Source organism: Pleurodeles waltl, chromosome 5 (genome assembly GCF_031143425.1).
Source record: "Pleurodeles waltl isolate 20211129_DDA chromosome 5, aPleWal1.hap1.20221129, whole genome shotgun sequence".
Taxonomy (NCBI): domain Eukaryota; kingdom Metazoa; phylum Chordata; class Amphibia; order Caudata; family Salamandridae; genus Pleurodeles; species Pleurodeles waltl.
The window spans coordinates 1,038,714,085-1,038,738,596 of NC_090444.1; the positions used below are offsets into that span (position 1 = coordinate 1,038,714,085).

Sequence of the window (24,512 nt, forward strand, 5' to 3'; positions counted from 1 at the left end):
GTAAAAAACGTAATTATCATTGTCAGTATTAACAATGTCATTATTAACAATTGTTATTATCAATGCAAGCGCTTAGTGGCAATATATTGCATGCACATGGATCGATAGTAGATTTCGAGCTGTAAGTCTTTCATTGCAGATGACTTACTTCTTTTTCTTGCACGTGGCATTAATGCTGTCCCTATATTTGCAGACTAGGATTTTCATATGCCTCAGGTTTGTAAAATAAGTATGCATTTGTCTCCTTCTAGGCTTCATGACCTACATAGCAGAGCCTCTCTTTGATGAATGGGCGCGGTTTACAGGAGACACTCGCCTGTCTGAAAACATGCTTAGCCATCTCAGGAAGAACAAGGCCATCTGGAGGGACTTGCACCACAAGCAACGCACCCAGAGCAATGATCACTTAAATGAAGGGACTGAAAAGAGGGACGATCAGACTTTGAAAGAAGGAGGAGCCCCCTAGCACCTGTCTTGGCGTTCTTCCCCCTACATCACTTCTGTTCGACTTCTGTCTGGTCGCCAGGACAGGCGAGAGGAAAGCCCACTAGATGCCAGACCACCAGCATGAACTTGGAATGATGGTGGAAAAAACAATAGAAGGAGAGACATTGGGGGGAAATGGCTGTTATGAAATCCTGCCATACATTGCTGTTGGGTGCAATCTTCAATATTTCACCCATGCTTTAATTTGAGCCTTTACCTCCCAAATGGCAAACTCAGTTCGAGTAAATTGAATTGGGCCTGAAATTGGCTCCGAAGTAATGGGCAGGAGGAATGATAGCAAGGGAGAGGCAGCGATAGACAACGTTGCAGCAGCCAGTTTTTTTTTTTTTTTCCAATCAGCCTGTTTATTGAGATTTTGCCATTTTTATGATAGACTACATCACTCACACCAACATCAGGAGATTGGTTATTATGTTGCCACATTGAATTACACTGTGACGAAGGCTGGAAGTGGCTTCATAGGGTTGGAAGCATCATTTTCAGTCTAGCAGCTGGGCTGCACATTCAACAACCACCAGCATCAACAGAGCTCAGAGGACCACTTCTGAAAGAAGAAACTTATTTTTAGGCGCGTCATTATTGAAAATAGCAACAATGAAACACAGTACCTTTTTAGATTTTGTATTCTGTGCACTAGTTGATGGATCTAAAACACTGAACTTTAGCCTGCTCTGTGCACACAAGAAGGAAAATGCCAATGTTGTGAATAAGTAATGCCACTTTCGATATGACTCGAGCATCTTCTCAGCATCTCCGACAAGGCAGAAGACCATCATGTACACTTAAAACATTTTTGACACTAGAGAGTTCTATCATTTTTTCAAATATTTGGTTTAAATGATATGTTTATATCCACACATGCAAACTTTGTGTAAATACTGCTCTGCTGATTTCCATGCCAAATTTTTAAAAATATTGTATGATCACTACCTGTATAAACGTTGGCACTGTGAACGGGAGGTTATAATATCGAAAGAAAGTTTGTAAATACGCTGAAGAGTTTATACGCAATCAAGCCGATGTGGTTTGCAGATAAAGGCCTTAACTTTTCCAATGCCTCGTCGTCGGGTCATGTCCCATTTTGTTACATCCCTTCCACTGTCATGTGTGAGAGTTTTAAAGCATTAAACCGAAGTGGAAGCAAAGGCATCCAGATCTTCACAATCATTCCATGGAATTGTTTTCAAATCGTGAGAATGAGAGTAAAAGCGTGCCAGGGCTTACACGCCATTCTTTATTATTTGGATGTCACACCAGTGGAGGCCGCCATTTTGAAAGTCAATAGCAGAGAATGATTATTACTGTTCCAACAAATGCAATAGTGATATCCTAATTGTGGGTACAAACCATGCCTGGCTATTTCGATTACTGCCTCATCTCCCTCTGAACCTTTCTGGATTTCTTTTTAGTTCTGTGTCTGAGTCAGGGAAAAAGGAAGAAGTAGGCTGGAAATGAGCAAAATAAAGGGTGCTTAGCTTTTTTACAGAATAAGAAAATTCATCATGACAGCACATTCCGAACAGGGAATGGTGCAACAGCTGCAGGTTCCCAGTTGGAAAGAGACACCTTAAGAGTTAACAGTGATCTGTCTGTTTTTTTGGCTACAAACCATGGTGGAGAATCGTTTAGTTCCTATCATCATGGTTTGCCAAAATACTTTGTATGCTATTTGCTCTGCAAAGTGGCATTGATTTTGTTCTGTACATGGTGTTTTTCTCATAAACCAACCTTCTGAATCTCTTTGACTTTTCAGTGCTTCTCTGTAATATTTGCATGCTCATATTTTCCCAGATTATTTAATTTTTCATAATGATGACATAGTTGTCTACTTTTAATGTTTTTTAAGATCTACCAGCATGTTATGTGGAGCCATATTGCATATTTGTAATTTTATGCTATTTCACCTAATTTCGTTTTGCTTTGGTAAGTGCTTTTTTGTGGTAGTAGAAACATGTGGGGTTCATTTTGAGTTTGGCAAATGCTGGACAGTAGTAAAAAGTGGCAGATTATCAGTCTGGCCTATTTTGAGTGCACTAACATAAACTGTAAGTAACGCACACACGGTGGAGGTAGGGAGGCACTGAGGGGCACAAGAAAAGTGGTGCTGCACCTGAATCTGCCCTTAGTCTTGAAACAATCTATGGTGTAATGAAGTCACTGAGGTGTTTCCAAAGAGCGGGTGCCTTTAACACACTCTGGTGCATATTTACAAGCCCCTGCGCCACACTAGTGGCAATTTCATTTTTACACTAATGTGCCGTTAAGGAGGCAATTTCCCTGCACCATATTTACAGAGTGGATCAATGCATGCATTGCGTCATTTTGTACACCCTTGTGCCACATTATGCCTGCGCTAGCCATAATGTATGCAAGGGGGGGTGTTCCCACGCAGGGAGGCTCAACAAAAAAAGCACAGTGAAATTTACTAGATTACACTGCACCATTTTTAACTCCTACTCAGGGCAGGCATTAAAATGACACACCCTTAATCTCCTATAGGCCTCCCTGTGCTTTGCTGGACTAGCGTCAACATTTTTGGTGCTAGTGCAGAAAAACACCACAATAGCACCACAAATGTTGACGATGTTGTGGTATTGTCCACCATGGTGTACCATATTGTAAATACCGTGCACCCATTGTGCTGTTAGGGGGGTGCAAGAAAAATGGCGCATCAATGCTGATGCGCCACCTTCTTATACATTTGCCTCTCAATGCTGCAGCTTCCCTAGACGGATATGGGGTCCATATTTCAGATCCATGGTTTGCAATCAGAACCCTTCATAAAGTAGGTGGGATATCTGCCATCTTTTGGCAGATGTCCGGCTTTTGCCGGACTCTACATCAGTCCTGGGTTTGTAGAGTCTGCAGCAGGCAAAATGCAAACATAACTTTTCCAAAAACTTTGGGGCAGATTTAAGAGTCCTAGCTCCTCCTTGCGCCATTCTTGCGTCATTTATTTTTTTATGGTAGTGTGGCCCACCAAGGCATGTGCACCACGAAGTAACTATTTGCGCAACATTATTCCTGCACCAGGCATAATGTATGCAAAGGGAGCGTTCCTGCGTTAGGGCGGGTGAAAACATGGCGCAAAGAAATCAAACAGATTTCTTGCGTCATTTTTTTCAGCACTTTTAATGCCTGCTCATAGCAGCTTTTAAAAGGAGTCACACCATTGATTACAGTGGGCCTCAATGGGCTTTGCAGGATTAGCGTAAACATTTTTTACGCTAATCCTGCAAAGCTCACAACTAGTGTCAAAACTTTTGATGCTAGTTCCCTAACTACTGCCATGGTGTGCCGTATCTTAGATACAGCAGACACATGGCGTTGTTTAGGGGGCACAACAAAAGTGGCGCTGTACTGGGTGCAGCACCACTTTTCTTAAATCTGGCCCTTGGTGTGTCTCTGACGCAATGTCTAATCTTGGCACAAATCACTTTCTCCCAGAATTTAATTTGCAAAAGAATAAATGTAAATGCCAGGTCCCAAAGGTTTTTCAGAAGCTGGTGGCCAGCACTTCTAAACGTGGGTGTGATGAATACAAAGGCTCCGTAGTCTTGATTTCACCCTCTGCCACTCTAATTCACCACCAGACTCTCCCTGTCCCTTTATCAGACTCTTGCAGGTTTCTGCTTTTTCCCTTTATCATGTTTTTTGTATTTCTGTTACCCCTCCTTTCTCCCTCCATGTGTTTTCCCTCTTTTGCTCGCAGCCAGGGGACAAAAGATAAGTGCTGGTCCCCAGAAATTAATGCCTGTGGGCCCCACCTGCATCCACTGGCTCAAATTAAGCACTGCTTTTTGCTTAAAAATGCTACCTTAGAAACTAGAAGTAATTAGAGAATGTGAAACAGTAGAAGATAACTTATAACAAGACTGAGGTCCTGTTTCCTTATTACGATAAGAGCGCACTTCCCCTATTTGCATCACAGCACACCTTAAAACAGTTGCACCGGGCACAAACAGGGAAAGTGCATCCTATTATGGTGAATGCGCTTTCCTCAGGGCAGCAATTAACTCACGCCACCCAGGGGGCAGTGCATTGAAGCGAAATATGGAGTGGCCACCAACACTTTCAAGTGCGATTAGAGATCCACTGGCATGTGGGGGTGGTGAGTGACTGCACCCACCTGCAAGGGAGAGTCTGGGGGGGGTCCTTGGGACCCACGTTCTCCCCTCCAGAAGTCTGCTTATAGGAGGCGCATTGAAAGTGTTTTATGACACTCTTTCAGTGTGCCTCCTAAAGGCATGTTTTCCTCTGTACCCACATCCATAATTTGACGCGGTGGCAAAGTGATTACCTTGTGCCTAGGGCCAAACCCCCATGGGAATGACCTCTTGAAATAGTGCTGACTATACATGAGCACCAGCACTATCAGTATTACAGAAGGGACTGCACAAATGCCTACGGCCCCTACTTTAATACCAAAGTACCCCAGGTGCGCCCAATACGGGCGCACTTGCCCGGTGTGTCCCCAGAGCACTTTCTCTAATATGGATCCTCATGTTCTAAGCCTCTTGACACAAACAAATTGCTTTCTTAGCACAGTAGCTGGGTTGACACAAGACTTAGTTTACGCTGTACTGGGTGCACCAATGCTTCAAAGACACAATGGTGGTCATTATGACAATGGCAGTGACTTTTTAAAGTGGCAGTAATACCACCAACAGGGTGGCAGTGATTATTGCCAAATTATGACCATGGCGGTGATAACTCCCATAGACAGCCAATGTACCACACCACCTGCCAGGGCTTTAACACCACTGACCAAGGCGGTAGCCAACTACAGCCAGACGGAAGCCAAGGTACCGCCCACAATATTATGACATAGCAAACTGCCACGATTTCCGGGGCAATACCAACACAATCATAAGCCTGGTGGAAACACAGTACAGAAAACGAAAGACTCACCATCAGGTACACAGAGAAAACCACTGCTGCAATGGAACCGGAACTACAAGTCTTCCCAATGCTCTTCTACGCCGTGCTCCACCTGGAACACCAGTGCCGACGAAGACAACAACAATGAGTGCAGCCGCCTAGCACACAAGGGAGGGAGGGAGGAAAAGCAGAGAGACACACATGCACAACAGACACCATTCACACACACAACCAGCTGTAGAGGAAAACCAGTGTCACAGGACCCACGTCCTAACAATGCAAGTACTACAGGTATGTTTAACTGATATTGTAATTTGATGACAACAGCCACCATGTTGTCTATGTGGGAAAAAAAAGAGGAGAAAATGTCCAGAAAGGGCCAATGGCCAGTCCAAAGTACAAAATGCCCACATGGCCACAGGGCACAGTCCAAGCCCCAACTTGTTTCCTGACAATATCCGCACTACACTGTGCAGGGGTATCATGTTGGAAATGGGCTGACACCTCAGGGGGAAGAGGGGTGGGGGGGCACCTCAGCTGAAGTGGGGAACTTGCTGACTGGTTCTGGAGGGGGCTCCATGCCCATTTCTCTTTGCTGGGGAGTGCAAGGTCACGGTCTCTGAGGTGGGGAACTTGCCCACTGGTTCTGGAAGAGGCTCCATGCCCATTTCTCTTTGCTGGGGAGTGCAAAGTCACAGCCTCTGAGGTGGGGAACTTGCCCACTGGTTCTGGAGGGGGCTCAATGCCCATTTCTCTTTGCTGGGGAGTACAAGGTCACAGTCTCTGAGGTGGGGAACTTGCCCACTAGTTCTGGAGGGGGCTTCTTGTACAACAGTCACTGGAGGGTGAACTACATTCCCTCAGCTGGAGGTGAGGGCTGCTGTGTCTCAGCTGGAGGTGAGGGCTCCTTTCCCACTGCTGGCAGAGGTTTTACCCTGTCTGCCTCAGCTGGAGGTGAGGGATCCTTGCCCACTGCTGGTGGAGGTTTTACCCTGCCTGCCCCTGCTGGAGGTGAGTGCTCCTTGCCCACTGCTGGTGGAGTGGGCCTCTTGCCTCTCTTTGTTGGTGAAGTGGGAATCTTCCCTTTTTTGGGTGGTGGAGTGGGATCCTTCCCTTTTTTGGGTAGTGGAGTGGGAACCTTCCCTTTCTTGCCTCCATGACTAGGAGGTGCATCCAATGTCCCAGTCTCATGTCCCTTGGGTTTCACCACCCTAGTCCTCCCTTTCTGGGACGGAGGTGTGCTGACAGTATGAGTGACAGCCGTCACACTCTGGGGCCCCTTTGTGCCAGCAGCTGTTGATTTTATGGGAGCAGTGGCATACTGTTTGGCTGAGGTGCTGGGCTGGGTCGTTGGGACCCTGCTCTTACGGACAGGACGGGGGATGGAGAGGGAGGGAAGAGGTCAAGTTGGGCAAGGAAAAGCTTCTTAGGGATGGTGGGGTGAGATGAGGGAGGGATGAGAGTGGAGGTTGAGGGAGTGGTTGTTGGAGGGGTACGTCTGCTGGTCTTGGGTGCAGGTGCATGGGCAGTGTGCTGATGTGAGGTGGATGGCGTTTGGGAGCATGCGTTTGTGTCTCTTGGGGGGCAGACAGGGTGGGAGAGGACGCGTGGATGGATTTTGGGGAGGTGTCTGCAAGTGAGGTGTGTGCGCTGCTTGGTGTGGTGATGATGGTGGTTGTAATGCAGTGCATGCAGGTGTGAGTGTGGATGTGACTGTGAGGGAGGAGGAGACAGTGGAGGCAGTGGCTGTTGTTGTGTGTGCAACTGCCTGGTGTTTGTGTGAGTGCTTGTGGCCTTAAGTGTGCTGCCTGTGTTTGCCTGTGCCACTCTTGTCTGATTTTTTTGTGTGCACGCTTGTCTGTATGTGTGCATGGGATGGGTTGGAGTTGAGGTGACTGGGACTGGGAAGTGGTAGTTGGAGGGGGGGGGGCGGTAGGAACATGGACTCTGGCTGCCATCAGAGAGGAGGCCAGAGCCTGAAACGATCTCTGTTGTGCCGCCAATACACTGTGGATGCCCTCCAGGAATGCATTGCATTGCATTGGTGCATCTGGGATGCCAGCCCCTGGATGCATTCACAATGGTTGACTGCCCTACATAGATGAATCTCAGGAGGTCAATAGCCTCCTCACTGAGGGCAGCAGGGCTTACTGGGGCAGGGCCTGAGGTGCCTGGGGCGAAGGAGATGCCCACCCTCCTGGGTGATCAGGCACGGGCAACTCAGTGGGAGGCTAAGGGAGGGCGGTGTTGGTACAGGGGTGGGGGCTGTAGCTGGGGTGGTCCCAGAAGTGTCCGCCACCACCAGGGAGCTTCCATTGGAGGAGGAATCAGTCAGTGTTGTCACCTCCTGCCTCTGCCGTGGTGCTCCCCTCGCCCTCCGTCTCACTGGTTCCCTTGGCGTCAGTGGACTCTGCCTCCTGGGTCCTGTGAGATACAGCTCCCTCTGTCGCCAGTGCCCCTGCTCCTCTGCCAGATGATGCTAATGCGCACATGGACAGGATGACAGAAGAAAAAAAGAGGGGGAGAGAGAAAGGGAGCACTGGGTCAATTACAGCACTAACACCACAGTCGGCACACACATTAACATTACACACAGGGATCAGGATTGTGCACTACGCACCACACTGGCATTCAGTTGGCTAGGTGCCACAGTAAGATGAGAGCCAACCTCCGCCCACTGCACCCCTCCTGAGACCAACTAAGCCCTGTCTGACATGGAAAGCAACCTAGCTAGGTTACCAGATTTTGCAATACACCCATTACCCTTGAGCTGGATCAGACTGCAATGTCTGAACTGGCATTAAGGGGCACCCACTAACCGAAAACCCACCACCAGGATCCCATGCCACCTACCAATAATTGTTGTTATGCTCACTGCACTCACCCCCTTGTGGCTGCTGTGATGCCCTCAACTGCCCATCCAGGTCTGGGTAGACCACCGCCAGTATGCGGTCCAACTGGGGGTCAGGTTCTGATGGGCACCCCTTGCCCAGCTGGGCCTCAGCAGTCTTCCGGGCCCAGCGTCTCAGGTCCTCCCACCTTTTCCTACAATGGGTGCTCCACCTGCTGTAGACCCCCATGTTCCGCATGTTCCTGGCGATGGCACGCCACAATCCCTTCTTCTGTTGGGTACTGATCTGCAGAGGTAATACAGACAGGAGGACACCATTACACATACAATCCAGCCTGTCACACATATGGCCCATAAATCCCATTTCCATCTCCATTGGCTCACCCATCACCCAGTGCCCACCATGTACACTACCACCAGATGTACCACCCCACAAATGACACAATGCTTGCACATACATTTCCATTTAACCTTGTCACATGCATTGTGCCCAAGGTGTACTCACCGGTCTGGAGGCCCATACTGCTGTCCATACTGGGGTAAGACCCCATCCACCAAGCGATCCAACTCCTCCGAAGTGAAGGCACAGGCCCTTTCCCCGGTTACACAGGCCATGGCAGGATCCAGACACAGGTCATAGCAGCACACGTAGTGTAGATGTTGACCTGCAGAAAGTCAGGAATCAAGTGAGGTTACAGAAAGAAAATGGCAGTCACACATGTGCACCGCCGCCGGAGATCCCCATTGGCCACTGTACTCCATAGAGCCCCATATTAGCCAATGAGGAATAGCACGGTGGTGTAAGACCATGACACCCAACGCCGGTGGAGTTACCTCACTTCCACCTGTCCCTACATACAGGGCAGGTAGTCGCCATTTTATGGTGGTGGACAACATTCAGATAATCGATAACTGCGTCATTGCTATAAATTGCACATACATTGCCATTGCCATTCCCATTGTCCCATCACATTAATGCTCTATGTACACTGAGGTGGTGGTTCCCTTGAACAAAATGTGACATCCTATTCACTCTTGTGTCCCTTAGATACCTACCACTGTGGGTGAATAAGAGGAGGAGACAAGCCGCCGTGTAGAGACCCATTGTAGATTTGGCTACACTGGAGGACAGGCACATAATACTCACCTATAGAATGGACAGGGCCACTATCACAGAGCTGAGTGCTCAATTGGAGCCTGATCTGATATCAGCTATCCGTCATCCCGGTGGGATTCCCCCCTCTTGTGCAAGTGCTATCAGTGCTTCATTTCCTGGCAATTGGTTCTTTCCAAGTGACAGTGGGCTTGGCAGCAGGAATGTCACAGCCAATGTTCTCAGTAGTGCTGGCAAGGGTTTTGTCTGCCTTGGTTAAACACATGTGCAGCTACATTGCTTTCCCCCAGGTGGAAGATTTGGCCACTGTGAAGGCAGAATTCTGTGCAATGGGACATATACCTAACATTATTGGGGCGACTGACAACACTTATTGCATTTGCACCCCCCCCCCCACCACAATGAACAGGTATTCTGGAATCGACAGAGTTTTCACTCACTCATTGTCCAAATGGTGTGCCTGGCTGACCAGTACATTTCCCACATCACTGCCAAATATCCTGGGTCCGTGCATGACGCCTTCATCCTCAGGAATAGCAGCATCCCAAATGTGATGGCACAACTACAGAGGCACAGTGTGTGAGTCCCCACGCAATGTATGTCAGTGTATGCCTTCAGGAGCTGTCCCCATACCATTGTGTAAGGCTAATGTTTGTCCCTCAAAATTTGCAGGTAACTCCGTATAATGATGCACATGGGCAAACCAGGCGGAGCATCGAACGTACCTTCGGCCTCCTGAAGGCCAGGTTCACATGCCTCCATCTGACAGGTGGATCCCTGTGCTACTCACCTGAGAAGGTCTGCCAGATAGTAGTAGCATCCTGCATGTTGCACAACCTGGCCCTTAGACGACATGTGCCTTATCTGCAGGAGGAGGAGATTGGAAATGCCCCTGTGGCAGCAGTGGACCCTGGGGACAGTGAGGATGAGGCAGAGGATGAGGATGAGGATGTGGACAACAGAACATCAGTTATACATCAATACTTACTATGACACAGGTGAGACAGTGGAACTGACCATTCCTCTGACTATTGATGTTTTCAGTGTGGCTGTATCAGGATGGCATTCACATCTTTTGCTTCTCAACTTACTGTCACCTATGCCTTCACATTTTGCAGATGTTTGTGTTATGATAACTGTGTACTGATGTGATGACTACAGACAGCTACAGGCATTATTTGTATGCTATCACAGTGTTCAGATCATTTGCACAAGATGCCACTATTTCCATAATTGCACATTTTCATCACATAAAATACTATCACTCAAGTTTTGTTCAAGGGTGTTTATTTTAGTGCAAATTATGGATGGAAAAGTGCAATGGAATGGGGTGATGGTAGAGGTAAGTCCAGGGTATTGTTCCAGTCTGTTTGTAGCACATGTCCAGTGTCCAAGGGGCCACAGGAAGGGAAGCAAAGGCAGTTCAGTGTGGACATGGTGACAGGGTGGACACAAGGGGGACATTCAAGAGGGTCTCATTTCCTGGCAGTGGTCTTGGCAAGTGTCTCTGGCTTCTGACTGGGTCGCAGGGAACGTTTGCGAGGTGGTTCCTCTTCAACAGGGGGAGGGATGCTGGTGCCATGTGGGTCCTGTGGCAGGGCCACCTGTCCACTAGCTGCAGCAGATGTGGAGGGCTGGTCAGTAGACTGGCTAGTGGTAGGGGCCCACTGGTGTACTGTCCATTCTCTCATGATGTTGGCCATATCAGCCAGCAACCCTGCTATGGAGACTATGGTGGAGTAGAAGGGCTGCAAATCTTCCCTGATCTCCTGATGGTGTACCTCCTGCAGCCACTTGTTCTCCTGTATGTTGGTAAGGATCTGGCTCATATTGTCCTGGGATTGTTGGTATGCCCCCAGGACATTAGTGAATGCCTCCCGAAGAGTCAGTTCCCTGGGCCTGTCCTCCCCCTGGTGCACAGCTGTCCTCCGAGTGTCCCTGTCCCCCTGTGCTTGTGTCCCCTGAATAGTGTACCCACTGCCACTGACCCCAGGACCCTGATTGTCTTGGGTGTGAGGTGGGGACTGGAGTCCCTGTACAGCTGGGCACACTGCTGATTGATGTGCCTGGGGACAGAGGTGTGGGGACATTGGGTGTGTGCTGCGTTGTTGGATACTGAGGGGGAAAGGCTCTGTTGTGGACTGGGAGTGGGCCGGGGTTGCCGAGTCACAAGTGGTCCCTGATGGGCCAGGAAGTTCATCCAGATCCTGAAGTCCAGAGTTACTGTCATCACTGGGGGCATCTTCTGTTGGGGGACTGGATAGTCGTGGCACCTCCTCGCCACTGACATTGGCTGGGGCACCTGTGGGGATGTAAGTGATGTATTATGTTTCATGTCGGTTATATATTGTATATCCCTAGCTTCCCCTCTATCGTTGCTGTTGCTCTGCCACCTTGGTGTATGGTGATGTATTGTGGGATTGTTAGTACTCCATGCTGTGCATGCTTTGGTGATGGGTGTACATGCAGGTCTAGGACGGCTGTCCATGCATTGGTATGGCATGCAGGGATTGGCATTGGGGATGGTCACATGTGTAGGTGCACTGTGTGGGATGAAGTGGAATGATGGGAGTCAGGGTGAGGGTGTGAGATGGCATGCAGGTATGGGGAGTGATAAGTAGTAAATATTGACTCACCAGTGTCCAGTCCTCTGACTAATCCAGTGAGTCCCTCAGGATGCAGTATTGCCAAGACTTGCTCCTCCCATGCTGTGAGCTGGTGGGGAGGAAGTGGTGGTGGTGGTCTACCACCAGTCCTCTCAATGGCGAGCTGGTGCTTGCTGCCACAGAACATACCTTCCCTTGTAGGTCGTTCCACCTTTTCCTGATGTTGTCCCTTGTTCTTGGATGCTGTCCCACGGCATTCACCCTGTTCACGATCCTCCGCCATAGCTCCATCTTCCTGGCAATGGATATCTGCTGTACCTGTGCTCCACACAACTGTGGCTCTACCCCATTTCCTCCACCATGACCCGCAACTCATCAGTGAAATGGGGGTGCCTTAGTGGGACATGGGTGTGGTGTGGTGTTTTGTGTGTGTTGTGCAAAGGGTGTGGAGTAATGTGGTGGGGTGCAGGATGTGGGGGGTGTGACGGATGAATGGGTGTTTGTGGTGTGTGTGTAGTTGTCACTGTGATATTCGTACCTGTCTCGTGGCAATTTTTGGTGTTCGTAAAGGGTTGTGTGTAATGTGGATGTGTGTTTTATAGTGCTGTGGATGGGTGGGTGTGGTGTGTGTATCGGTGTCAGGTGTTTGTTTTTGGTATTGGCCAATGTTGTGTCTATTTGGGTGGCCATTCAGATCACGCCGGTGTGTACCGCCAATGGTTTACTGTCGTTGAATGTCCGCTGTGGTGATTCGTGGGTCATAATGTGGTGAGCGTTGTTTTGTTGGTGTAACGGAATGGGTGGTAGTACCGACACTTTAACACTGACCTTTGGTCTGACAAATATGTGTTTGTGGCAGTATTCTGTCGGTTTGGTGTGTGTGTGTCATAATATGGCGAACGGATGTTTGCTTCCGCGACGTTGTGTTGACGGCTGTCACCGTGGCAGTAAGCGGGATTTACCGCCATTGTCAAAAAGAGGGCTAATGTGTCTTGGTAAGAATTGCAAAAATCTGCCTCTTACATATTAATGAGACATGATTCCTTTTTGCTTGGGAGGGACAGCAGACCTACATCACTATATTGAAGTTCGCAAAATGCTGAATTTGCAGCCCCTGACCCATGCAACATATTTGCCACAGATTCGTGTCCTCTGACAGTGCTCTGAAAGTTGCAGATCCCAGAGTCTCATGCAGAGTTTCAATCAACCGCACACACAGTGGAATATCATAATACCATGATGTGCTATTTCAATGCTTGAAATAAAGACTGGTACAGTTTTCTATTGGCAAGCCTTGATGTAATACAGGGGGGTTCAACACTGGTCCAGAAGCGACTGGATGCTATATTTTAAAAGCATCAACCTTGGGTACATTGGCTTACAATCAATTTACTTGTGAAGCATTTACATCACCATTATCCCGTAAATCAGTATTCATCTAGTCGTACCTGCACCAATATTTGGCACCCCTGATGTAACACTTTGCTCCAAATCATTACATATCCTGGGACACAAACATAATGCCTCCATCACATATGAAACAAGATGGGTATTAGTATGTGAACAATTCTCTCTTGCCATCTGGGCTTAACCAGGATCGTACGTTTGTGAGACATTTTAAGAACCACTTGAAACCCTTCATAAAACGCACAACGCTGCATCTATAATTTCAGTTGGTCAGTAGACAGTTACTGTGCCTGAAACCAGTTTCACCTGCAGTTTGCTCAGTTTCTTACTGAAGAGCAGACAAACCACCCTCACACTCCATAGCATCACAACATAACACTTTAACACAACAGAGTGGAGCACACCAAGATATAATACTAACCATATCAGTGGTCCTATGTATTTGGGCCCAGATTAACTGTAACTTCACATAATGCAGGGCAGCAAGTTATCTGCTGTACCGTGTTGCTTGAACTGAAGAGAGCAGAACTGCACTATATTTACAAAGGAATGATGCAGCTTTGGTATCTCTATGTGCTGATGCAATTTTATAGCCAATTTTACAACCATGTGCCAAAGCAGGCACTGTTGCATCAAAGTGCAAAGGTGTTTGCATTGTGGTCACTTTTCTTCACAAAAACTATGCTTCAAGGCTTGCCCTTCTAAGTTTGTGTGCTTCAGAATGCAGCACACATGCAAGTGGAAAACAACAAGGAGAAATAGAGATATTTCTCCTCATTTTGTCTTTGTAGATATGGATTTACATCAAAATCCATTCGTGGATGCACACAAATGGCCAAGCAACAACCATGGAACCTTTTCCTGATGCAAGTAATGCAAGGTAGCAAATTGCCATTTATGTTGGTTTGTAAATCCCAAACAGGAATTTGCTTTGGGTCTGCCTTAAAAATGTAATGTGAACCTGAGGCAAAACCTTTGTAAATCTGGGGCATAGTGCTGATTGATGAAGTAGTCCACACCTCCTCAGTGAGCCAAAGACTGATCTCTTACGGGTGATGAACAGTTTGGGCTCAATCTGCTGTGACTCCCTTGATACTGTCGTTTAGGAATTATTGCCAATGTGGGATTGCTTACATTTACCAGTTGTTTGTAGCACTAAATCTCACTCCTGGCTTAAATGTGTTTTCTAAGAGATTTGCTGTAGAGTGCTTATGATAAATTGGATATATGGCCCAATGGTCATTGACAGATAGTTGTGATTTCATTGGTCACTGAAACCATTCTATATCGGACAGCCCAATGGCACCTATGTTGTGTGGCATTGTTGAACAGTTATAAAAGAGAAACATAGTATCCAAAATAATACCCTTGCCACAATTATAGAGAAACCTTTATTATTATTATTTTCACTTCACAAGTTCCAGCAAGTTTTATGCAGAAACTTCCTAACCTCAAAACTCCCTTTGCAGGACCAAAAATTCACCCAGTAAGCCTCCTCTCTTTCCAATATCACAGTTTATTCTCACCACCCTAGTTCCATCATACATCAGGCTTCTCCCTCTGACCCAGATTTACCAACATTTTGTATCACTTTTTTAACACAGTCTGAAGCAAGATGTATTTATGGATTTTGTAAGCCATGCAAAGTACAATTTGTATGGGTTTGTGTGGCTTTATAAAAAAAGTAGGTGCTGAGAGTAGCTTTTCTTTACTTTGCGTTGGGGAAGTATCCTACGGCTTACACAGAAAGAAGAATAAGCCTTTAAGGATTGGTTTTGGCAGGCACCATTTCTCTATGGTGCACGGGTCCTAGCCAGCCTAAAGTGCGTCAGCACGATAAGAGAGAAGTGCACCATAATGTAGAAGATATGATACATTTCTGCTCCCCCTTTTTCACGCAATGCACTGCAGTAAGTTGCCTTGCTGCATTTTGTTGTATGTAAGGTTAGTAAATGTGTCCCTAAAATTCCACATCAGAATCTCCAGTGTTTTTTGTGCTCCTGATAAGCTAGCTATAAATACAAAAAATATGTTCAAAGCAATCTCCACTCTAGTAGACTTTTACTAAGGGGCACATTATCCTGCACACAGCAGTGTGACACGAAAAGTGGTATCATCAATGGTATCTTCAAGGTGGAGGCACAACTACTGTACCACTTCTATGAGAACAGTCGAGCCTGGGCCACACATCCCAGAAACTGGCTCACCCACTGGCTCTCAGCTTTGGTGTTCTGTGGCCTTCTGATAGTCTATTCAATACAATACTTTATTGGCTTCGCGTTGAGGGTTCACAAGGGGCGTGGCTGGGAACATGGCAGCCGTCTGAGGAGCCGGTCGCGGAGGGCGCCGCTCCTGAAAAGATTATGTGTAGATAATACAAGCCTTACCGGGGGATCGCAAGGCTTGATAAGGTTGACGGAAGGGGTTCGTTTTTCCAGTTTTTGGACCCGGCGGTGGTGCGACAGACGAGGGAGCTGGCGGGGAGGCAGCACTCCTGGGAGTGTGTAGCAGCTCCGTTGCGGAGTGCTTCCCCGAAGCTCATTCGGGTCAGAGAGGCAGCGGCTCATGTTTCCCTCCGGGGAAATCAAGGCAGAGCCAGCACAAGTGCGGATACTGGTGGAAGGAAGAACAGGTGCTTTAGGATTGTTCAGCTTGCTGAGGACCTGGGGACTTTTGAGTCTGGTAGGAAAGCACCAAGACTGGAAGGCTTTTTGTTTCAGGCTTATGTTATAAATGTTGTAGAAACTTATTTAGACCTTATGGTGGACAGGGTAAAGGGGCAGGTGAGGTTCAAGAATGAAGGGGGGAAGGTGGCATTCAAAAATAGTCTTGGTCAAGTAGCATATTTCCTCCGTAGCGCTAGGAAAAGTAAGAAAAGAGTTGAAATTGAAAGTCTGCCCCCCCCCCTCAGAAATCTTCTTCAGTGAGAAATAAGGCGGAACAAGATAATAGTTCAGTTATAAGGAAACTGGATGCAAAGAGTTTTGGTGGATTGAGTTATAGGAGAGCCCGTGTCACCCCTTCAGTTAGGACTTACTTTCGATTATTGCCAGGCTCTCCCAGGGTGTTAGCCGGGGGGGACGAATATGCAAGAGCTGGACAAAATGGACAGATTAGAGTCTGCCACTAGCTCAGAGGGTAGTGGCTCAGACCCCCGGGTGGATGGGGGAAGTGTGTTACAGCACCCTCTTCCTGTGAGCTCCACAGAGAGGCAAGCAGAAGTGAATGTAGTGCAGGTTTCCCAACCTGTCAGAGAGGATCATGGGCAATCAATCGTGAATATGTTAAACGCATCATCTGTGGAACTGAAGAGTGGTTTTGAGACTTCTAATTCCAATCAGGTGGAGATAAGGGGTCTCTCTGAAGATTTAGGGAAGAAAATTGATGATTTGGCAGGTCGTACCGCTGCTTTGGAGGAGGAGATGGGGGAGTTAAGAGTGGCAGTGGAAGAAAATAAGGAGCAGATAAGATATCTAAAAGAAGGAGAAACAGGGGTGATGGCAAAAATGGAATCCATGGAAAATAATCTGAGTAGGAATAATTTGAGGTTTCTCAGGGTCCTGGAAGGGCTGGAAGAAGGTGACTTAAAAGGGTTTATGGCTCGTCTGATAAAGCAGAAGTTGAATGTGGAAATATCAGAGGAAGACATTGTTAAGATATTCAAAGGGTGCACCGGGTCCCGGCAAAAATGCCTCCCAACAGGGACAGACCAAGGAATATCTTAGGGGCATATTTATACTCCGTTTGCGCCGAAATTGCGTCGTTTTTATTGACGCAATTTCGATGCAAAACTAACTCCATATTTATACTTTGGCGTTAGACGCGTCTAGCGCCAAAGTCCATGGAGTTAGCGTCATTTTTTAGCGTGGACACCTACTTTGCGTTAATTATATGCAAGGTAGGCATTCCCGTCTAAAAAATCGACTCCGAGGCATGTGCGTGGGATTTATACTCCCGGGCAAAAATCACGCCCGGGAGTGGGCGGGTAAAAAAAAATGACATACGGCCGCTTTTGTGCTGTTTTTTAGCACCTGCAAAAGGCAGGCGTTAAGGGACCTGTGGGCTCTAAAGGAGCCCAGAGGTGCCCCCCCAGGGACACCCCCTGTCACCCATGCCCACCCCAGGAGGACACCCAAGGCTGGAGGGACCCATACCAGGGACATTAAGGTAAGTTCAGGTAAGTGTTTTTTTTTTTTTTTTTTGTGGCATAGGGGGGCCTGATTTGTGCCCCCCTACATGCCACTATGCCCAATGACCATGCCCAGGGGACAGAAGTCCCCTGGGCATGGCCATTGGGCAAGGGGGCATGACTCCAGTCTTTGCTAAGACAGGAGTCATTTCTATGGGGGTTGGGAGTGAAAACAAATTGCGCAAATCGGGTTGAGGCGAAAAAATTGCCTCAACCTGACTTGCCCCATTTCTTGACGCCCAAGCTCCATATCCCCCTACGCCGGCGCTGCCTGGTGTACGTCGTTTTTTTTAACACACACCAGACTGCGCCGGCGGCTAACGCCGGCTAACGTCATTCAATAAATACGGCGCCCGCATGGCGCTTCAGAATGGCGTTAGCCGGCGCTAATTTTTTTGATGCAAAACTGCGTTGGCGCAGTTTTGCGTCAAAAAGTATAAATATGGGCCTTAGTTTATTTTCAGACAACTCTTTGAAGGAACATATTCTCGCCCTGGCGCTAAAAAAGAAATCGTTGATGGTAAACGGATCCCCTTTTGAAATTAGGTCATACCTTGCGGCTGCGACTTTAAATAAACAGTGGGAGCTGGGTAAAAGAATAGATATTTTGAAAAAACTTGGGGCTACAGCTCAGTTGAGATTTCCTCCTTCTCTAAAAGTTATGGTAAATAAGATGTATAATTTTACGGACTGGAAGGAGGTGGATGAGTTGATTATGAAAATTGAGAAAGAGGGCAGGAATGAGGCAGGTCTAACCTAAGATTGGAGTGTTCCCCCGGTGAGGAGGTTTTGTGGGCAATGTCCTAACTTAGGAGCAGTGACCCTCCTCTGACCTAGGTCAGGTCAATGATTGGGTGGGTTCCCAGGGGAGGAGGGGGATTGGATGGGGTGCAGGATGAGGGTGGAGGGGAGCACTGGGTGGGGAGTATAATAGTGGTAAAAAAAGGTAATCTTTGGTGTAAGTAGTTTGGGGGGGGGGAAGGGAGGGAGGGGTGGTGAGCACTGGGTGGGGAGTATATTACGGGAAAAAAAGATCCTCATTGTGGTGGGTGGACCTGGGGGGTGGGGGAGGGTTGGTTGAGGGGCTGGAAGAAGGTAGGTGGTTTGGATGTCAGAAAATGGCAATAAAGAACTTGAGACTCCTGTCTTGGAATGTAAATGGTCTCAGGGTAAAGAGCAGGCAGAAAAGGTTGGTGCAATATTTGAGAGATGTCCCGTTTGATGTCTTGATCTTACAAGAGACTCATCTTTCCAAGGAGGATTGTTTTGAAGTTTTTAAGGCATGCGGGTGGGTTCAGCAGATAGCCAGCTCAAATTGTTTGAGTGGTAGTATAGGAGTGGCTGTTCTAATTAAGAAACATGCCAGTATTACTTTTCTGAAAGGCCCCATAGATAACTTGGGGAGGTGGTTGGTGGAGAAGCTGTCTTCTTTTGAATATGTCTTTACCTTGGTAGGATACTATGGTCCTAATAGGGATGATGTAGGTCCAGTAAGGGAACTCTCAGATTGTCTTTTACATTATTTAGATCCTGTAATATGGGCAGGTGATTTCAATGTTGTACTGAACTACGAATTAGATAGATCAGCGGGTAGTAGGTTCAAAGTAAACAAGAAAATGCAGGGTCAGATTCGGGTAATGATGTCCCAATGGGGGCTATATGATGTTTGGAGGGATAAAAGGGGGTCAGAGAGAGGGTACTCTTATAATAATAAGTAGTATCGGCATCAGTCCAGAATTGACTATTTCCTGTTGGATATGGGTTTGAGGGACTTTGTTGAGTCAGTTGTACATATTGGGGCCCATTTATCAGATCACTCGGTGGTTAGTTTAGTTCTTAGGTTGCCAACAAAAAGGAGGGAAAAAAGGTGGACTCTAGACAGAACCTTGCTTCTGGAAGATGAAGTGGTTACGGAATTGCAGGCAGATTCAGAGGAATTTTTTAGGATAAACTTGGGTTCAGCCCCAGTAGCAATAGTTTGGGATACATTTAAGGCCTTTTTTGAGGGGATGTCGGATTAGGATTGCTGCATATAGGAGGAAATAATATAATGAAGAAATAAGTAGGTTGGAGAATCAAATACGACAGTGTGAGCAGCGAATGTTAAGTAAGGAGCAGGGTGAAGAGTTGGACAACTTATTTAAGCAACGTCAGACAGCCAGTCTGACATTGGCAGCTCTTTTGGATCGCTGGGTTAGATTGAGATGTGAAGCTAATAGGGTGATGCCTTTTGAGTATAGTGAGAACAGCAGCAAATTGTTGGCTTGGAAGATAAAATCAGATAGGGTCAGGAATCGGGTGACAGAAATTCGAGATGAGGACTCGGGTGAGATTAGTAAAGGTGCTGAGCAGGTGGAAGAGGGTTTTTTCCAATTTCTTTAAGGACTTATATACTGAAGATTTGAAGCCACCTGCGGAGATATTGAAGGAGTGGCTTGGGGAAGTAGAGTTACCGACTCTGAATGAAGAGGAGAGAAGGGTTGTTAATGAACCGGTACAGCTGAGTGAGGTAGATAGGGTCATTTCAGTAGGTAAATTGGGGAAGGCATCAGGACCAGATGGGTTACCGATGGAGGTTTATCGAGCTCTGGGTAGTAGCATTTTAAAAATTCTGAAGTAATTATGTGACAAGATCATGGGGGGGAGATGAGAATCTTCCTCCTTCTTGGATAGAGGCGATTATTACGTTAATTCTAAAGCCCAGTAAGGACCCCAGGAAGTGTGATTCATACCGCCCAATATCACTGTTAAATTGTGATTATAAAATCTTTGCCAAATTCCTGGCTGATAGATTAGAGATGTTGATGGGGAAACTCATACATACAGACCAGAGAGGGTTTCTGAAAGGTAGGCATATGCATGAATTGACACAGGGATTGGTAGGCTCGATTGATTTAGCTGCGTCATTGCATATGCCTCTGGCCGTGGTAATGGTGGATGCTACAAAAGCATTCGACAGGGTTAATTGGAGTTATTTGATGACGGTATGTGAATCATATAAAATCGGAGGTCAATTTATTAGAATATTGAAAAAAATCTACCAGGACCCAAGTGCAAGAATTTTGGTTATTGGAATGCTCACTCCTCCGGTAAAAATAGAAAGAGTGACGAGATAGGGGTGCCCATTATCCCCTCAATTATATGACCTTTATATTGAACCATTATCTTGCAGAATTAGGAGAGATAAGAGAATACCTCCTTTCCGGTGTGGAGACCTGGTTAAGAAGGTCTCTTTATATGCGGATGATCTAATGATTTATACAGCGAACCTAAGCCAGGCTAAACCAGTTCTACAAGAGTTAACGGAGGATTTTGGGGGGATTTCTGGTTATGCGGTTAACAATCAAAAGACCGAAATTATGGCATGGAATATGGAACTAAATGATGATGTAGTGAATGTACAAAAAGAAGTCAAATATTTGGAGATTATGGTGACACATGATATATGTAAAATGGTGGAAACAAATCTTGCTCGGGTTATGAGGGAGGTGGACCTTTTACTGACAAAATGGCTAAATCTTCCACTAACTATAATAGGTCGGATTATGTGGTAAAAATGGTGATTGTCCCTAAATTAACTTTTATTTTCAATGCATTACCATTAATGTTTAACAAGGCTGCTTTAAAGAAATTGCAGGGGAAAATTTGTAGTTTTATTTGGGCATCGAAAGGTGTTCGTATATCATGGAAAAAGCACAGGAGAAAGAAAGAAAAAGGTGGTTTGGTGGCTCCCGATATACAATACTACGCATGGGCATATCTGTTAAAAAATGTAAGACAGAGTTTTTATGCATTCCACCGTTCTGAGCTGGGGCAGGTGTTAACTGCTATTTTGGAAGGCCAGGAGGTCCAGAGAAGTTTCTTGTATAAGTTTGGGGATCCGAAGTTCTTTAAAAAAAAAATTGATTTAAGATATTATATGATTGGGCAGTGCTGTGGTATGAGATGAGGAATATCACGAAGTTGTCATATTATAATGAGTAAGCGCCGAATTGGGACTCTCCTGGCTCCCCGGAGTGGACTAAAGACGCCCTGGCTCTTCCCCTGAAAGAGGCAGGTTTTTTGCAATGGAAACATCTTTGTTATAATGGTGAACTTAGAGACTTTGATAACCTTAATATCGAGGTAGGAGGAGGGCTGTCTAAGTTTAAATACCTTCAGATGAAGTCCTGGATTGGGAATGTTACAGAGGAAGTGGGAAGTACTAACGGACTGGTGGACCAGATGCAGCTGGGCATTTCAATGAAAAAAGAAGGGGCGAGATGGTATTGGCTGATGTTGGATATTGTGGATGGGGAATATAACCTCTCTGAAGAAATCTGGAGGGAGAGCTTGCCAGAGCTGCAGCTCAAAGACCTTTGGCAAGTATCTACTACAGTTCTGTATAATACTGTTAAACCTGCTGCGTTAAGGAGAAATCATATATTTTCTATCCACAGAGCCTTCTGGACTCCCAAACAATTGTCCAGGCTGAGACAAGATAACGTGGTGGGGTGTAAGAAGTGTGTTTGTGCATCAGCTGACGATCTACATATGTTTGTTGACTGTCCTTTACTACGTACGTTTTGGCAAGAGGTGGGGGATGCAATTAATATTCTTCCCTTAAGCCCAAAGGTAAGACCTTTGATAGTGATGTTTGGCTGCTCATATGAGACACAGAAGATGGGTAGAGATGGAGCTAAACTGTTGCTTTATATAATGCTTGTGGCAAGAAGGGAGATTTGTAGGAAATGGATAAGTCCTGTCCCCCCTACTTTTGTCGAATGGAAAAATTCTCTAATTTACCATCATATGTTTGACTGTCAAAGTTTGTAAGAGGATCAGATTTTGGAATCCGTTGAAGCAATGGCTGGGAAGATCCTATGATTATATTCTTCCCTCTGCTTTCCGCACTAGAGTTTGGGTGGAAAGTTTGTCCCGGACAGGGGTGACGAGGTTAGGGATGGGTGGTGAGCAGTTGGGTGAGAACCTTCCCTGTCCCCCCCCCCCCCTTCAATCGGCCAGGTGAGGGAAAATTGGAAGATATATGAGGATCAAAAATGAAAAGAAAAAAAAAATACAATACTTTATTGCAGCACTCAAGGCCACAAAAGTGCAGAAGACAATAAATAACATTTGCACAATTCAATATAAAAGCATGCACATTTAAAAAAATGAAAATATTTGAAAACATTCACAATAAAAAAGCATAGACTATTAAATATAATGAAACATCAAGATTTCCAAATAGGAGTGTCCATGGAATGCAGCTTTAACTGCCAACTTCTAGAAAATTAATCTAAGCATGTAACAATACCAAGGCTAACATGAGTCCTGAAGACAATTTTTCTTCAATCACCACATTTCAGCTCATTCTACATATACTAGGAGCCAAAGTAACTCTAAAAATACTGGATGCATGCACCCTCCAGCATTATTAAAAGAGGATCAAGTAGTATACATACCATAAAATCTGAATGCAACATACACCATACAACTTTATTAGATAAAAAAAATAGAATTTTGTACATGCCATAAACAGACGTATATCAGGGCCATGTCATCCCACCACTCAATTCCTTAAGCACCAGACCCTGAATAAATATCTAGAGATGGCAAAAACAGTGGGCTGATCAGTATTCATTTTCAGACCTCTTAGTGCTTCAAAGCAACGAGTAAAACCCAAATTGCAACAGGCTGGAACTATCCAAGCAGATCTATATTTCCTATAAACTGGACAGAAAAAGATAACGTGTGCCTGTCTCTTCCCCCTGACCACATGATGGACACAAGATGTCTACCATCATCTTCCCCCCCAGACTCCACTTCCTTGTGAAAGACCAAATTGGGGATTGCCATGTCTAAACTGTAGATAAAACTTTCTCACCAGAACCAGCTGCATTTTATCAAGGGGACTTTCCAAACAATAAAAATCCTTAAAACTTAAAAATTGTCGTCACCAGGTTGCCTTGGGAATGTGCCCTTAACAAGTGAAATAGTTTATAATCCCTGTGGCATTTGATAATTTCAGCTCGTGAGATGGAGTGACAAGCCTCTACCGGATTGTCCCACAGATTACGCTTCCCCATATTTTCCAGAGTATCCTTGACATATCTCAACCAAGGTGATCTGTTCGCCCCTGCAATCCCTAGAACCTCCTCGAGAGCAGATCAATAAGAAATTACCTCTGGAGTTGCCCAAATGAGTATAGGCCTTAGTTTAATGTCCTCTATTAGGGGTCTCATACCCAAATACAAACGAAGGAGCAACAAAGGGGTAGTGACTGTAAGGCTCAGCAGCTGTCTCATAAACCTATTCTCAATGCATGTAAACTCTGCCAGCGGCTTGTGGCCTCATTGCTCGGCCCCATACATTGCCGCACCTACCACTTGCATTTTTTAGAACACAATTACTGGGCTAACTGGCTCAAACAGTGACCCCCTGTGCACCTTCGAGAGCCCACCCACAAACTGTCCCAACCTCAATCTTTGTCTTTTCATATGAAAAAGCCAGTCCATATGTTCGCTGAGTGTAATCCTTAAATATTAAAAGATTGAGACCCTCTCCAATCTAATCCCATTCAAGGTGGGATTGGAGCGAGCAGTCCTTGCAGGGTTTAGAATCATAAATTTCATCTTGCTCCCATTCATTTCTAGGCGCCTTTCCCTACAAAAAGTATTAAAAGTATTGACTACCCGTTGAATACCCATGGGGGTCTTTGAGAGTAAGAGGGTATCGTCGACAAACATAAGAACTGATATCTTAATGTTCACTAACTTAGTGGCATCATTTTTTATGGGTGACAAGAAATCAACCAAACGGCTAACGCACAAAGAAAATAGAGTAGATGCCAGCACACAATCCTGCCAAACCCCTTTTATAACATTAAAAAGATCTGAGAGACCTCCTAGTTGTCCACAGCAAACCTACTCAAAGCTCCCTTCATGGAGTCTTTGTAAAATATGACACAGATAAGGG

At 46.1% G+C, this 24,512-nt stretch overlaps 1 protein-coding gene across 2 annotated transcripts in view; it reads left to right on the forward strand.

The window, feature by feature from the left end:
* The window catches only part of PDE7B (phosphodiesterase 7B), an 891,171-nt gene extending 888,924 nt beyond the window's left edge, over positions 1-2,247 (forward strand). For both annotated transcript variants that reach the window (XM_069235207.1, XM_069235206.1), the window contains one exon: positions 252-2,247. In XM_069235207.1, coding sequence (XP_069091308.1) covers positions 252-466 — 215 coding nt within the window. In that variant the 3' untranslated portion in view covers positions 467-2,247. The remainder of the gene's footprint in view (positions 1-251) is intronic.
* The last annotated feature ends 22,265 nt before the right edge of the window (positions 2,248-24,512 follow it).